The 17,899-nt window shown below is 39.6% G+C and overlaps 1 protein-coding gene across 4 annotated transcripts in view; it reads right to left on the bottom strand.

Annotated features, from left to right (window-relative positions):
* The window catches only part of Erbb4 (erb-b2 receptor tyrosine kinase 4), a 1,030,419-nt gene extending 1,013,135 nt beyond the window's left edge, over nucleotides 1–17,284 (bottom strand). For 2 of the 4 annotated variants that reach the window (XM_013011535.1, XM_013011517.1), the window contains exon 1: nucleotides 17,093–17,284. In XM_013011535.1, coding sequence (XP_012866989.1) covers nucleotides 17,093–17,174 — 82 coding nt within the window. In that variant the 5' untranslated portion in view covers nucleotides 17,175–17,284. The remainder of the gene's footprint in view (nucleotides 1–17,092) is intronic. The other 2 variants (XM_013011544.1, XM_013011525.1) reach the window with 1 other exon arrangement.
* Nucleotides 17,285–17,899: the final 615 nt, after the last annotated feature.

Here is a 17,899-nt window from a genome sequence, read left to right on the forward strand (position 1 = left end):
CCTATCTTGAAAAGTTTAAATGCCTATAAAATATAACATAAAAAGTTAGCTCATGAATTTGATTAAAAACCTTTTTTCTCTTGAAGGCACTTTAAGAAACAATAAGGATGAAAGAACAGAGGATTCGAGTTTGCCAGGTAAACATAAATCTTACGAACAGGACCATCTCACTGAGCTTCCTTTTTCTAAAAAAAATATCCAACCTATAAAAACGGAATATAACAGAAAAAAATCATTTGAGAAAACTATCCCTAGGAGGGAAGCAAAAATTTTCCCCCAGTAGACTCCTGAGAGTCTTGACTCCAGTACAGGTATGAAATTCTTTTGTAAACAATTTTCCTATCTCCTGTTCATAAACAAAAGTCAAAGAAACACAGGTTCAAACCATGAGAAAGGGAAAGTCTATGTACTCATGTTTAATATTTTGCTACTTTAAATGTGTGATGTTCTTTTATAAATGTATTTATTTAACCTTTTTTGGGGGGGAGGAGGGGTCCAGTCGTGGAGCCTGAACTCTGGGCCTGGGCGCTGTCCCTCAGCTCTTCAGCTCAAGGCTAGTGCGCTACCACTTGAGCCACAGTGCCACTTCCGGCTTTTTCTTTTTGCTTATGTGGTGCTGAGGATCAAACCCAGGGCCTCAGGCATGCAAGGCAAGTGCTCTACCACTGAGCCACCTTCCCAGCCCCTTATTTAACCATTTTTAAGACCGGTTTCTCATTATGTAACCTAGGCTGGCATTGAACTCTTGATCCTCCAGCCCCAGCCTCCTTAGTGATGGGATTATAGGAATGGGCCACCACATCTAGCTCTATCTTCTTTTTTATTATACCCCAAATATACATATATATCAATACATGCTGATATATATCAATGAATATATAGATCAATGCTGCTATATCACTAAGTTGGTGAATGAATGTTGATCATCTGATCCTATTTTTACTTGTACAATATTGCCTAATTTTATAACATTGCAGCTGATGATAAAAATCCTTTTAAGTTTCAATTATAAAATTGAAGCTTAAAAAGATTAAATATTAAATCCAAAAATGAGACATTGCTTCTGTTCATAAAGATGACATAAGGAAAGTCACCGAAAGCTGTTGGATAATAGAGGGTGGGGAGAATGGAGAAAGTGAGAGCAATCAAGAAAGTCTATTTGATTAAAATATAATATATACATGTCTAAAATACCGTGGCAAAACCCCTTTGAACAATTAATATAACCACTCACACAAAAACGAATGACAAGAATACAAAGCAGGTATGTCTAGGGTATAGTAGGAGAGGAGTAGGTGAATGGAGAAGGTGAAAATGATCAAAATACTTTATGTGCACGTATGAAAATCCAATCATGGAGCTTATTGAGATTGATTTGGGAAGCGGGAAAATGAGGGAGAGTGGCAGAAAGGGTAAGTCTGATTAAGCTCCATTGCATGAATATATGGATATATCCAAATGAAACCCCCTGTACAACTAACTGATGCTAATAAAATGTGAAGATAAATGCTTTCAAACTGGATTCTTTAATTCTCAAGTCCCTATACTCTACCTGGATTCTGTACTATTTTACTTCACATTATCAATTTTAAAAAGGAACTGAAATGGTGACTATGCTTGAGGTATTATTAATATCTTAAAATGATAATGTGATGATAAAGCAGTGATCATTTTTGTTCATCTATCCAAGTTTGGTATGCACAGGTAGGAATTTTTATGAGCATCAAAAACTAATGAATGCCTAAAACAAGTAATGCTTTCATCTATGTTGCTAGACTACCTCTTGGGGATTTTAGTTTGTTTTCAACACACAAAAACATACTGATATTTAGGTCTTGGGGTTGCGACTCAAGTGGTAGAAAGTTTACCTAACATGCCTGTCTACATATTTCCACTTTTTGTTTAGTCACATTTAATCTTATGATATCTGCTGACATAAACCCAAGTAGACAAAGAAATTTATATATTCCAAGCTTTCATCAGCAAAATTTCTAATCTGAATTATTTAATTTCCACACTATGAGTTGTTAAGAATGTCTAACATGAGAAGGGGGAAATATCTAATACTTAAGGAAACAAAGCTTTTGAAAAGAGTTTACAAATCCACCAGTCTGCGCAGAGAAGGCAGGGTGGTCAAACACAAATGGGTGGGGAACGAATCCATAAAGACACACAATTTGCATTTGACCTCTATTTGGGCATGGTATGCTTGTGACAAATCCTCAGAAATCATGGAATCCAATCTCCATTCCCAACACTGCCGACCAGTTGTCCCTCAGCTGCCTGGCCATGCCTTATGGTCATTGAAGAGGTTAGGCCAAGATGTACCACCCCACACACAAAAGAACTCACTACCTCCAGGGACAGGCCATTCCAGCTCTGGGAAGCTGTAACTAGGAGAATCTCCTTGATGGTGTTCAACTGAAATCTGATGCCTTACTATTTCACACAGCTGTGAATGTTTCTGTTCTCCAAGGCTACAGAGAACAGTGTTAATCCCTTTTATATGTAACTGGCCCTTCAACTACTAAAGACAGTTATCATGCATGCCTCTTCCCAAGTCTCCTCTTCTTCAGGCCTAGCTTTTCCTTACTTCTTTAATCATTTTTTCCAAGTAAATAGTGTGTCATAATTCTGTTATAATAGAGAATGTTTTTAAAAGCTACATATCCAAATCTAAATTAGCCAAAGCATCATAATCAAGCTGATACTTACTTCAATTACAATATTACATTTTAATTTCGTAAGACGAAACTTGGGGTTGGGTTGTTTGATTTATCAGCCATGAATGAAAAGACCAGGTGTATTTTCCTCAAGCAAGACTCCATATCTAATACACACCCATGACAGTCAATACATTGTCAGATAACAGTTTATTCTGATTAATAATGGGGACACAGTATGATTCTTATCCCAGATATGAGACTCTTCACAAATATATACTATTGTGATCATTTAGTGGCCCCATTTATAGATGCAAAGTACATGTCAACACGCATCCTCACTATCAAGTAAATATATAGTGTCTACCTTATTTGGGACTTCCAGTTTGGACCTCACTTGTGTGATTTTTCAGTCTCTGACCTAGCAACCTCATGTTTATCCTGTCTGAGCCATTCCCTTTATAAATTCAAGTCATACTAAATAAGAATCTGTGCTGTGATGCAGTTAACCAGATATCTGCATTCTTCCAAATAGTTAATACTTAATTGTGTTATATTATCCACATTCCTATGAATTTAACACATGTATGGTTAAAAACTTTAATGGATATAAAGATGATATGGAAAAGGTACATCAGAGCAGATTATAGTACATGCCAGAGGAATGATCTTGAGGCTCATTAATGTGACAATATAATCTTTAGTTGTTTGAGGTATGTCTAAGGTAAAAGTTACCAAGAAGGGAAATGGGAAAATGTAAGTAAATGAGAATATATTTCAATACGTTAACAATGCATAAACATATGTCCCAGTAATGGTATATTCTTTGTTCATTATATTCTTACACATGGATTTTGAAACAAAATACTCCATATTTCTAGAAATAAAAAATAAGCAGCAAAATTAGTTTTCAGGAATTTCAGTAGGAATTATTGGGAAGTGTTTGATCTTGATTGAGTATAAAATTAAAGATGTCTTCAAGTTTGAAACCTTCATGTGCTATATCAGCACATACACAATTACTATAGACCTTAATCAAGGGAGAAGCTGTCTGGGAAAAAAATTAACCTTGAAATAACCACTGGCAAAATGATGAGATGCACAGTTCATGAATATGAGAATTATTCTCAACAGTAAGCTTGATTGTAAAGGTGATAGTCTTCAGCCATTACAAAGGTCTTGAAGACATACAAATAACATTTCAATGCTTTGGGTACTCTACAATTCATTGTGCTAAAAGACTGTTAGGGACATCTCTTGAGCTATTCCCAATATTACATTTCCATCAAGAGTTACATTTTTTGGACTGGTGATCATTTCCCCACAAGTTAGTCTCACTTAGAAATTTCACTAAAGTTCATTCTTTGGATGACTGCACTTATTTCCAAAGACAAAGGTCTTGTGGTTTTGTTTGTTATTTTCTAAGCAGTTTCCTAATAATCATGGAAGATTACATCCTGTTAGTTCCTGTGTCAGGTGAATGACTAGTTTGAAAATAAGTGTCTAACCATCTACCAGTTTCAAATCACAACATTAACATGAATTAATAGGATTTCTGACTCACTCACAAGTAAGTAAAAAAAATCTTTGAATATTAAAATCCCACTATATATTTATACCCTGGAAACAAAGATATTTTTGATGTGTTGACATACTTTATTTTCTCCAGATCTGGAACAACTGAAATGGTTTTGTTTTTCCCTTTTTTCTCTCTCTCATTAATAAATCTACCTCCACAGTGCTCATCCTGACAGTGAGAAATGTGGTACTTAGAGAAATTTATTTTTATATAGCCCATAAATATTGAGTGAAAGCTGTTAAACCGTGGGAGAAAAACTTCATCTGTAAGCTTTCAAAGAGTCACTGAGTCCATTTGTGGGAGTGAAATCTCATCTCTAAATTTGCTAAACAAAACTAGCTGGGTGCCATTCTGTGTCTCTTATCTCTTTCTCTGGCTCATGGTGTGCTAATTCTGGCCAGCAGCAATTGAGTAAGCTCAGCAAAAATACTGAATGCCTCCTGAACCAACAATTGCATGGAATGTTTTTTGTCTATTTCACTTATCTCAAAACTTTTTAGATGTTCAGTTTTCATCCTGCCTTTAAAAGAAAGAACAGAAAAAAAAAGCCAGAGAAAAATGTATATCAGAATAACAACAACTTCATTTTTCATTAATTCCAACTATATTTTTAGAGATTTTGATATATTACAAGGGACAATGGGCTGCTAAATATGAAGTTAACAACTGGGAAATATTAACTATTTAACTGATATTTTTACACTGCTAAAGCATGACTTGAAATAGTAATCCATTTTTACTGTTGCTAAAATGTGCTAATCGTTAAAAATATCACCAGAGATCTGTGCTCTATGACTTCTGGTTTTAATTTAGATGCATTGGTACATTCCTCACTGATAATAATGTCAGTTGTAGCTAATATGGTCACACTCAACTTAGCCAGAGGGTAAAAGTTAAAGATAGACTTTTATCCATACTAAATAACAAATGATTAAAAGTCCAATGAGCTCCATTTTAAGGAAATAACCTTAATAATATAACTCATATACAAGAATGGGCAAAATTCCTTTAAATTACTTCCAACCATTGGAAACTATATGACTATACCAAAAAATGTAACATGACCCATTTTTTAAATAGTATGTCATAAGTACATATCTAAATGACATGTTCACTTTTAGAAATAAAATATTCTGAAAGTTATCACATTATTTTATCTAGAGATATACTAAGGCATTTTACAGTGTCCTTTTATCTCACATAATAATTTTCTTCTTGAAGCATGTGATCTTCTATATTACTAATGGGCACCAATTACATACAGTAGGGGAAAAAATCAAAAAGAAATTATATGACAACCGTCACCACTCACACTTTATTTAAAAAATTACTTCCTGGGGGCTAGGAAGGTGGCTCAGTGGTAGAGTGCTTGCTTTGCATACCTGAGGCCCTGGGTTCAATTCCTCAGCACCACATAAGCAAAAAAAAAAAAAAAGCCAGAAGTGGTGCTGGGCTCAAGTGGTAGAGCACTAGCCTTGAGCTGAAGAGCTGAGGGACAGTGCCCAGGCCTAGAGTTCAGGCCCCATGACCAGACCAAAAAAAAAATTACTTCCTCAAATTCATAATTTTTAAACATATCCAGATTAACTTAGAAAGGTCTCTTTTGAAAGCCTTTTGCTTCAGAGGTCCTTGCATACATGGATGCTAGCAAGACCTTGCACCTATTGTATTTCCATTCCTACATTGTTTATAAAGAGCTTTCCACAAGTTTTTCTATGCCACTGCTTCGAAGTTTTTTCGAGAATACCAGGATTAGGTGATGGTTTTCTTGACCTATGCAGTGCGAAGAAAGAATCATAGAGGATACAATAGAATAGCAGTGCTACTTGAAGCGGGAGTTCTTTACCAATCGTTTTATCAGACAAATGTCTTCCTTTGGTAATGAGGAAAACAAAATGAGCTTCTGACCTGAAGGAAGAAGGCTGTGGCATGTCAAGCATCGCTATCTCCCACAACGGTCAAGTGATACAGAGAAGCCATGCTGTTGGTAGGCCTCATAGAGAAGGTTGAAAGCAGAAGGCAGAGCACCTGGCTCCCAGACGCTCACCCCACTCTGTACCCTTCCATACCACTTTATATTTCTATCTCTTCATCTACAGAGTAGGCACAATAGTGTCTCATCCGACTTTTCTTATGGATTCTTAAGAGGAAAAAAGATAAAGAAATCTCTAAGCAAACCTCAGACAGGGTGTTAATGCCCTCATGTTAAGTTCTTTCATCCATAGACTATTTTGCATACACTTTGGAAACATACATTAACTCTTTCAAGCTACTATAATTTAAAGCACAATTGGTGCACCCTCAGGGTATAGAAACATAGACAATTTCTTTGCATCTGCTAAGTTGAGGGGGAAAAAATCAAGATGAATATGTCTTGCCTGGTAATAGCTGACAATGTAAATACTTATAGACATCACACCAAAACTCAGACTACAGAGTGAATTGTCTAAAAGAGCACCTGGGAGGATGCCCATCATTCCTCCACTCAGTTCTCCTGAAAGTACTTCCTTTATAGGATCCTTTTAAAATGGCATACATATGTCGGCTTGTCTATTTTAAAATACTGAGAAATCTTAGTTATGACAATGCTATCACATATATCTAGAAATAGAAAATGCTACACTCAGTCTGGAATTCTTTTTTTTTCATGAAATATTAACAGTTCTCTGAAACCAAATATTCCTCCCAAGCATTTGCAAAATCACCTAATATTTTACTTTGCATTTTATTAGTCTTCTCAATGCATTAGAAGGAAAGGGAAGTTGATGTGATTTTCTTATATCTCCTCCTCATTAGTTCCTCACATGGTCCTGGCTAAGAGTCAATAAACACTTATTTTTTAAATTGCCTAATTTAAAAGCCTGAGATAAGAATTGTCATTATAATGTCCATGTAACATAAAATGGTGGCTTATAAAAGATACACACTTAAGAAGAGCATTCACATTCATTGAACTTACCAAAAATAAAACTGACAGAAATATATTGTCCCATATTATGAGCAGACTCTAAAAATGGGCAGGGGGCCAAATGATACAGTCTTGGAAAGACTCCATTTGTAGAAATAGCCTAGGATATTCAAAAAAGCAACCACAGAAATTCCCAGGGCAAATATGGCAAATATCTATTATTAAAAATTCTATAATTATGTTTTTAAAACAGCTTACTTTGTGCACTCTATGGTTTAATTACAAATAATAACCATCTAAGAATTAGCTTAAAACTGTTGTTATTCTTTCATTAAAAATGTACTTTTGAAGTGCTTACTATGTATTTGGCAGCACATTAGCCTCCACAGGAGACCAAGCCTCTTGTACTTAAAAAGTGAAAATTATACAATCATGTTTAAATAAGGCAAGGGATGTTGGTAAGGCTTATGGACTCAGGTGGTCAATTGAAAGAAGATGTAATGAACTTAAAGAGTTCAATGTCTGGCAGAGGAAGAAAGAAGCCATGAATTACATGGAAAAAGTCAAGACAATGGACAAGTGTTGGTCATGGAAAACTCAAGAAGCAGCCTGGTTCTTGGGAAGAATACATGAAGGTGGGAAGGAAGGGATGGTAGGGGAAAAACAAAGGAGGAGGCAACAATGCTTGATAGGAAATGTACTCATTACCCTGTTCACGTAATTGTAACCCCTATGCACAGTATTTTTACAATAAAAACCGTTTAAAAAAAGAACTATAAAAAAACTAAGGTAGGATTAAAATGGAGATGATTTTTAGCAGGCTTTAAACTTTACAATCAGAATTCACTGTCTTTCAGAATAGAACCTACAACAGTAAACATTAAATTGTAAGTGGAAGATTTTAGAAGTTGTAGGACAGTAAACAAGAAAATGTGAAGAAGCCCTTTCTTTGTTACTAAAATGACATTTTCAGTGAATAGATGATTTCATTTTTCTTTTTCAGGGTCCGGTTGTGGTGCCTGAACTCTGGGCCTGGGCGCTGTCCCTCAGCTCTTCAGCTAGCACTCTACCACTTGAGCCACAGCGCCATTTCCTGCTTTTTATTTCTGCTTATGAGATGCTGAGGAATCGAACCCAGAACCTCATGCATGCAAGGCAAGCGCTCTACCACTGAGCCACCTTCCCAGCCTGGTTTCATTTTTAAAGAAACTCATCAGGAGTATACAAAATAAATTTGTTTAATTGGTGTCATTGTAGACAATTAGTGATCAAGGACCTGATAAAAAAAATGTGAAAGTGTCTGAAAGAAATATTATTTGATTTTATTTTTATTTGGTTTTCATAGGTCCCTATAGAAAGAAACTCATATTCTCATATTCTTTAAGCCTACGGGGAAGAAAAGCAAATAATGACAAAGAAAGATTTTTGGTAAAAGAAGAGTTTGCCTAGAGCAAAATAGCCATTCGCATCCCTAACCTCTATTAGGCAGGCGTTCCTGGCTACTGATAGGGACCATTCTACAATGAAGACTGCACAAGTTATTGCTCAAGCTACAGGCCAGAGAATCACAGAACTTGGAGAAGCCGTTGCCACTCAACTAGCTATGAGATACCCTTAGTAGAAGACAAAAGACTGACAGATTTATTTTCTGAAGGCAAGTTTATGATCCCCATTATATCCTAAGGGCTCAACACTTGGCTATCTCCTTATACCAGACTCATACGGGAACAGACCCAAGCAAAGGTCAGAACAATAGTAAAGATTTATAGGTGAAAGCGATTGTCTACAGATCTGATCTTTGTAGAAAACAAATGAGTGATTATTGTATCATTCCCTTTCTTTTTCTGTTCCTTAAACACTTCTAAACTTGGATTCAAAACCGCAGATGGGCTAATTCATAACTAGGAAAGCACATACATGTGTATGTGCATGCATGCACACACTCTTGATTTCTATTGGTTTAACTCTCTGGATTCAGAAACTGAGTCTTGCATATTCTTTTTGGTATTACTATGCTTCAGTAGCCCACACAATTTTGGAGATAATGTGATTAAGAGTAATGATCCTGAACTCCTCCTCAGAGTTTTAATGATGTTGCTCAGGAAGTTCTAGGGTGTCTATGGGAATCCTTTCTTGGGGGTGGGGAAGCTTGTTGGCTCCATAATTTCTAACAGGAAGTGACTCTTCCTGTCAAAACAATTTTCAAGTTTTCTTCTATGAGTAGGACTCATGAGAACGCTGATCTTGCTCAAGAACACTAGAGTGTTGTTGAGTACTCAGCCATGACCAGGCAGAGTTAAGGTTAGATCAACAGTCTTGAAGTCACAAAGCCCAGAGGCAGAATCTTTCAAAAGCCAAATAGGGGGAGGTAAATGTGCCACCAAAATAACCTCATAAAGTCTTAAAATTCAAAATACTGTTATGTTCGTGTTCAAAGGATACGATTATGTTTTAGTAGAGACCTGAAGAAATAAGAGGGTCTGTTAAACACCGTAGAAATGTAAAAGAGCCTTGGATTCAATGACGAGTCTGGACAACGTTGAAGTATTCCCTGAGAGTTCTGGATTAGAATATCCACCACCTGACTAGTATTGAGGAACTCATCATTTATCCTTTCAATATATTTAATTTAGGTATGCATATAAGTTGTCACGAATTAGAGAAATAGCCATTTTTGATTTAAACATATAGTCATACCCTATAATTTTTATCATTGTCTTCATAAAATCCAAGACAAAAGAAACTCTTAGAAATCCTTTTATACAAATAAAACATGGACTGCCCTCATGTGACTTTTGGAGACAATATTCTATGTCCATCATGGGCCTCCCAGATAAACAGATCCTCTTACAGAACTGTCTTAATGAGCTTAATTGCTTTAGTGTATCTTAAGTTTAGTGTGTGTATCTTAATTTCTTTGTGCATTTTAAGTTATATATTCAGAGTTTATTCCCTAAATATATATGAATATATAAAAATGATAATGATCATCCACAGTCTTCCCCTTGAAAAGAACTACACAGTATGACAAGTAATTCTGTGGATCCAATCTACTTCATAGTAATTTTTGGAATTCTCTTTCAAAACAAGAAAGTGTTATATTTATTCTTCTTAAAAAATGTCTATGACTTTTCTAGTACTTCCATCTATTTTGTAGAAAATAATAGCTGTATCAGAGTAGCCACTAACTGTTGTTACCTGACTTTCCTCTTCTTCTAATTTCCGCATATAAAAATTGGAGGACTGGACTAAATCAGACAGTCCCGGCCTTAGATTTCCATGAAGCCAGTGCAGAGCAGAAAGCACAGTAGATAAAAAGTCAGTAGGGCCAAGGTCCCAAAGATGGCTTCTCACTGCAACTTTAAGAAAAGTAAAAGGTAAAAATTCTGTTGTAGTAGTTTTTTTGTTTGTGTGTGTGTGTGTGTGTGTATGCAGGTCCTGAGGTTTGAACTCAAGTCCTGAATGTTCTTTAGTGTTTTTGTTCAGGATTCTTGGTGTTTAATTGGAGACAAGAGTCTCAAAGACTTTCCTGCTGGGCTGGCTTTAAACTGAAATCCTCAGATCTCACCCTCTTGACTAGCTAGGATTAAGAGGCATGAGCCACTGGCACCTGGCTTATCAATCTATTTGTTTTACTGGGGAAAGAGAGTTCTGCTCACAAAAATAATTAAAATCCCATGGATACTCCCCCCCCTAGAAACTGTAAATATTTTTCCTTACCCAAATGAATCATTATAAACATTTAAAGTGTTAACAGTTTAAGTTTGACTGTTAGCTACTGATAGGAGTGTGCAAACTGAGACCCAGAAATCACAGGTCTCACCCAAGACCACACACCAAATGACTGTACCAGACCACAATGTCCTAACTATCTCACTACTATTTTCCACTATCACAGAATAGCAAGTCTGCTGCTGCACTAGCCATAGAGCAGGTATGCTCCATTCCTATTAAATTTCATGAAGCTGCTGCCCCCTGCAGTTGTGCTAAATGATGGGAGGGTAGACCCAGCAATCAAAATTAAAAATGATTGCTACATGCTCAAAGAAAATCTTTAGAATTAGGCTCCCCAAAATCTACACGTTCTATATTTATATTAGAAAAGTGAGATACCTTTCTTTCTCTCCTTCCTAGCTTAAGTATCAAATATGAAGACAAGAAAGTGATTTAAAGCTTTTGCTTAAAACATGGAAATATATAGGTAAAGCCTAATATTTACTAAACCATGTCAGAAAGAAAAATATCAGAAAAAATACATACATATATACAATGAAATAAATAAATAGACTGCTGAACAATTCCCAAAAGTAATATTTGGAGAAATGGCCTTCAGATACAAGTTTTGTAGAGTCAGATCTCTTTTTTCACAAGCGCTGTTTTCTTAAAGAGATGGCCTGCTGAACAGTTTATTATGCATATATGTAATTTATTTTGCATATATATTTACAAATTTTATATTACACGTGCCATTTGAATTATGTCAAACTGAATACACAAAAACAGTTAACTTGCAACTGGATTGTACTCAATATCACATAAGTCTAGAGTTATTTTTTTTATTTAGAAAACTGCTGTACATTGAAGAAATGAGAGAATATATTCCAAGTGTTTCAGACAAGCCAATTCACAAAGAGATGGAAGAGAGTTTTAAAGATCCTGAAAGAATTGTCCCTGTGTCACCCTTAATCACAAGATAGGCAGTTGGAGTCTTCTTCAAACTGTATGGAAGAACTACAGTTGCAAGAAAAACTGATCTAACATCACTTTAAATGCATGCATGAATAAATGGAATATCATGACCTTTTCTATTAGTACAATTTTTACTCTGACTTTCTAATATTTATAATGCAGAAAATAAAAAATTAGATACAAATACAATTTGGTTCCATATGGCAAAATAGTAGCATTACAGTGCCTGTCTAAAATGATATAACCTGGAGAAAAGTTGGTAATATGATAAATTTCCCCCCTTAATAGCATCATCAGTAAGTCACTTTAAAAGAAATAAATAGAATATGCTTGACTCTTTACAGCTATAGACTTGAACATGTATAAGATAATTTCAATGTAAATATTAACATCCCCATAAAGCAGTAGCCTTTCAAAGAGTGATTCATAATGGATGGTAAGTACCAACAAGTTAGCACTGAAAAGAACATCCTTTTTGATCATTTGTTTCATTAATGTTGTATTTACAAATCACATATCTAACTGAAGCAGAACAATGCAGAACCAAAATTGAATTGCCATTTTTAAAATACATGTTAAATCCCCTCCATACCTAATTTGACATAATATAAAATGACAACACTTTAAGGCATAGCAATGTTTAAAACATTCTCATTCAATTAATAGTGGAGAATGTGCATTCTCCACATTCATTAATCTCAAGGTGTTGCTAATGATCAACTATACTTAGAGCACAATTCTTTGTATCATTAGCTATTGTTAAATGGCACTAGTATACCTTCTTTCCTTGATCAAGAGGGGAAAGACTAAGGTGGAGAGAGAGACACACCAAGAGAGGGAGAGCAAGAGGAAAAAGAACTTCTCTGGAAAGATTTGGCCTTGGAGTCAGGGCTTTGAGGATGTACTTGTGATCTTGGATCGATGCCGTTTTATTTTCTTTCAGGAATAAATCTGAGCAATGGAATGGCTTGCAATTGTTCAGCCAACCAGCCATATCAGATTTATCAGAAAGAAAGAATGAAACTGGCTCAGAGGATTCCTGCAGTGGCTGAGTGGAAGGTGGTTGGGAAAGACACACAGAAAATGAATATACTTAGTAGTAGAAGAAATATATATATATGTATGTATATAAACACACACACATACACACAAATATATATTCACCTACACATATTCACATGTGAAAACGCCAGAAATAATGAGATGTAAAGGATCTATAGTAATGAAAAGAGAGTGCGTAAGACAGATGATAAATAGTACTTCTATTTAAAAACCAAAGGGATGAAAGCTCATGAATACTAAATATTTGAATCTACTTTCAGAAGGAAATATGATTTTCCATTAAATGAATGCAAACTTTAAAAATCAGCCAATGTAAACTTACTGTGTTCAGGTTAGAATAAAAAAATACATAAATCTTCCACGAAATACATGCCCTGGTAAATATTCTAATGCAATTTCGTAATTAAGGCACATTTCCAATGACTAAATGAAAAATACATATAAAGCGCTAAGTGTTTTGATTTCCAGGATATTTGACTTTCTATGATGCATGATTAAAACAAATAAAAGCAGTTGAGTTTAAGAGGATACAACAAGGAACCTTGACAGAACTAGAGTTACTCTATTTCATCACAGTACAAAGTTAGAGTATTTTCAAGTAATTTGCTGCTATAGTAATACATACTAATTTAAAAAAAGTATTCTGAGGGGGAAAATATGTTCTTCTACAAAGCTTTCTGTATCTGTAAGAATTTCAAAATTAAAAGAACAAAAAGGAAACAACGTACTCATGAGTGTTCTTACAGTAAACACATGCAACAAAGATTGATGCCTTTTTGAAGATACATTTAAGGGCTTTTACCATTTTAACTAAGTTCATTAATATTTTTCTCTTCAATGTAAAAAGAAACACACCTAAAGTTGGAGATATAACAATATACTATCTTAAATACATAGGAAAGATGTATGTGTTTCTATAAAATGAAAAGAGCTACATTCCCCCACCCCCAAAAAAGTGGGAACTGAACTTATTCACTACTCACTAAGATTTCACATTACATATTTTTATTTTAATACAAAGGTAATAATACAATAGTAATAATTTTCCACCTTACTAGGAAAGATAGAAATATAGCATTATTCTTTTGGTAATAAAGGCTTTATCAATGTCATACAAAAAGCCTTTGGCCATAAGATTTCTAGATAAAATTAATCACTGGAAAGGAGATGAACATCTTTCAGAATCAATATAAATTCTATTCTCCAAAAGTGATATTTTTTTCCTAAGCCAAAGTAAGAAAACATATGTACTTTCAAAGGTCTTCTTCCATTACAATTCTTCTAAGGAATATCCTAAAGATCTACACACTAGACCCTCCCCCGCCCCCGTCTATGTTTTTATTCAGTTCACATAGAGCAGTAAATAAGGTGCATTCCTTCTGCTTCTTATGAAATTAGCATTTCAAAAATATGCCACTTTCCCCTGAACTCCAAGCGTGTCTAATAATGCGAGAAGCAGATTGTCTTCCCTCGTTTCCTTAATTTGTTTCATCTAAAAGCAATTCACTCAACATCTTGTCGCCCTCTGGCAGCTTAGTTTACTTATCCGCACTTAATTTCTCATTTGGACCAAAACAAACTCCTCCAAACTGCTACTGACTGCTAACCAGGAGACCTGCAAGAGGTATTTACTTGGGAACTCACACACACACACACACACACACACACACACACACAAGCGCGCGCCTCACTCACACTCCCAGATAGTAACTTGTTTTGATTTCTGTTTGTTTTTGTAAATAACAACACTCCATGAAAAACAGCTGAACTTCCCCTGCCAGGTGCGGTGGCGGAGACTGGAGAAAAGCATCCCCAGGGGAACATTTCCATGTTCCGCGGGATCACCTTCGTCTGCGCGGTGCCGTTATTCCAGGGATGCACCCGGGAGCTTTTACTTGGCGCGGACCTTTCATCTAGATCACTTTGTGTTTTGGAACCCGGGAGGCTGGCTTTTGTGCAACCCCAGAATTTCAAGTACAGAATTCACACACGGAAACAACAATGGCACCGCTAATCCCGGCGCTCTAAATGGGCTCACTTGTGGGTCTGATCATTCGCCCTGGGAAAGGAGTAGACAGGAGCGCAAGGCAGCCAGCCTGGTGTGGGCCTGAGACGAGCAAAGGGGGACAGCTGCAGAACTAATTTGGATTCCATTTCCTTGCAGAAATTCTAAAAAAGGGCTTTTCGGCAGAGCTCAACCGGGAGCCGCACTGTTCATAACCAAAAAATCGCGGCAAACTCCCTCGTAGCGGGGTCCCCCAGCGGCAGGGACCCAACCACACAGCCCCCCAGCAGGTCACCTCCTAGAAATTCCTCTGGACTAAGCCTGCGTGTCAGTTGCATGCGGTTTTAGAATGGGTCCATGGGCATAATCCACCCATTGAGGGGAAAGATGAAGGGACTGGGTGTGGAGAGAGGGTGAGAGAGAGAGAAAGAAAAAAGAGATGAATCTGAGAGGCTGCTAGGAATCTCGAGTGTGATTGTTGCGTGGCTGGAGCGCGGGACGTGGTGTGCGTGAAGTAGGGTTTCAGAGCGATCCGGAGGGCGCACAGGGCCTGGACACCCGGAGCGCAGATGCCATCCGAAGGTCATTTTGAAAGACTCAAGGATTACAACTTGTGATTTACTGGGCGGGGGTGGGAGTGGGGTGAGGGGGGGACGGTGGAGGCGGGGCGGGCCAAACTACCGCGCGTTGATTTTCCCCGCTGAGGTCAGCAGGACACCCTCGGGGGCTGGGGGGGGGGACTCAGAGTTCTCCTGATCGCACCCCTCCCCGAGGTTTTATCTCCCCGGTGGCCTCCCACCTCCCCGCCCTCCCCACCCCCACCCCAGTCCCGGATGCTGGCGGAAATCTCTCCCAAAGCCCCCCACCCACCCACCCCGCCCCGATGGCCGCCATCCGTCACTGGTTCTCCGGAGTCTTTTCTGCCCCACTCGCCGTCCCAGGAAACTCGGTGCCAGAAACTTTGAGCTCCCTCGCAGTGCAGGTGCTGTCACTAGCCCAGCCGGCCGCGGCGGCGCGCCGAGCCTCCCTCCCTGCCCCCCCCCACGCTGCCCCTCGGGGTGGGACGGGGGCGTTCGGTTAGCGCCCCCCTCCACCTCCGCCTCGCCAAATACCTGAGGCGCCAGCTCTCCGCGCCCCGAGCCGCCGCCGCCGCCGCGCCCACCGCGGCTTCAATCGATTCGCGCGATCGCTCGGCTCCGCAGCCCGGCCGGGCGGTAAACAGAGAAGTTGGAGAGGGACTCTGGCCAACAGCAAGTTGAACTACAGGAAGAACTCTTCCCCGAGCCAAACCCAGCACCCCACGGGGAAGGCCGGGCTCCTAGCTCCAGTGTGCCAAGCCCTTTTGTAATTTAACCTTTTTCCTCCCCATAAGTATCTCCCTTTGTTTTTATTTTCCTCTCTCTCTCTCTTTTATTTTAAGAGGTCAGGCAAGCCAACAAACACCCTTCAAGTCCACCGGGCCAGAGCTCCGGGAAGCCGGCCCACGAGGCCCGGAGTTCCGCGGGCCTCAGGCCGAGGCGCGCCGGCCCGGGCGAGGGCTCGGGCCGCCGGGGCTGCGCTGGGCTGGGCTGGGCTAGAGCGCGGGGAGACCTTGCCAAGCTCCGGGTAGCCGGAGCGCAGCGGCCGCTGGCAACACCTACAGGTGCAAAGCCCGGCTTCGGGGCGCTCCAGACACCACAGCCTTCTGCTCCCGAGAGGCCCACCAGGAAATAGCCCTGGGACCCCCCTGCACCCCGGGGGACGTGAGCGCTTCTTCTCTCTCCAAGACCCAGATTAGGGGGGTGGGGAGATTCTCTCCTAACATAGGGGGATAGAGGGAGAGAGAGAGAGAGAGAGAGAGAGAGAGAGAATATCAGGGTCTCCTGTGTCCCAAACTAACGCGACCAAAGCGATCCCGCTCAGACTCACAGAAAACGCGCCAGAAAGAAGGAAGGAGGGTTAAGGAGTGAATACAAATACAAATTAATGAAAAGCGACAGGAACGCAGTGTGATTTTTTACGATAAATAAAACAACACACACACAAGGGTAAGTTGGGATAGAGAGACAGAGACCCCCCGCCCTCCAGTGGTCTCTCGGCGCCTGGGAGGGAGCCAGAGGGCATCGGAATGGGTAAAGGGGCGATCAAGCCACCCGAGCGGCAGCAGGTTCAACAGCTGGAGCGCAAGGAGGAACCGCGCGACCCACCTGACTGCGAAGCGCTGGACTGGACCGTCCCCGCCGCCACGAGAAGGCTCCCCCAGACCCACAGTCCTGTCGCCAGCTTCATTTTCTGCAAGTCTCAGATTCCGTGCTGACAATTACATGTCCAAATGACATATCCCCTTTCGGGCACGCGGAGGAGAATCCCCCTCCCCGCCTCCAAGCCGGACGCGCGTGGGGAGGGGGGGCGCTGAGCGAGGCGGGCGCGACGCGCGCGGTGGGGTACACCGGCTCCCCAAAACGGGAGACTTGAGTTCTGCGGTCCCCGTCGGTGTCCAGAGCCCGAGGACCGCCCGCCCCCGGCCACGGGCTGAATGAGTGTGTGCACACGAGGGTGAGGTAGTGCTCCAAGGTAGGCGCGCTCGGTGCTCCGGGCTGGACTGACTGTGCAGCTATTCCCACCGTGGGAGCCTTCGCTCGCTTGCGCCCGCCTCACTTTCTCTGCCTCCCTCTCTCTCTCTCTTTTTTCCTCTCTCACTGGTTGGTCAACAATTTAAAAAAAAAAAAAGGAAAAAGGAGGAAAAAAAAAAAGAGGTTTCCAAAAAAAGTTGATTGCAAAGAGGCGGCGGGGTTCCGGCCTCTCCCCCCAAGCTGGCTGTGTGCAGCGCTTCTTTCTTTTTATTTTTTTCAATTTTCTTGCACCTCGAGTCCAAATCGGGAGGGACGGGGGAGGGGGAGAAGGAGGGAGCTGCTTGCTTCTCCCGGATCCTGTCCTTTTTTTTCCTCTCTCTCTCTTTCTCTCTCCTTTTTTTCTTTTCTGTCAGCTTTCCTCACACTTGTCCAGCGGCTGCG

Source organism: Dipodomys ordii, unplaced genomic scaffold, assembly GCF_000151885.1.
Source record: "Dipodomys ordii isolate 6190 unplaced genomic scaffold, Dord_2.0 Scaffold1, whole genome shotgun sequence".
Classification (NCBI taxonomy): domain Eukaryota; kingdom Metazoa; phylum Chordata; class Mammalia; order Rodentia; family Heteromyidae; genus Dipodomys; species Dipodomys ordii.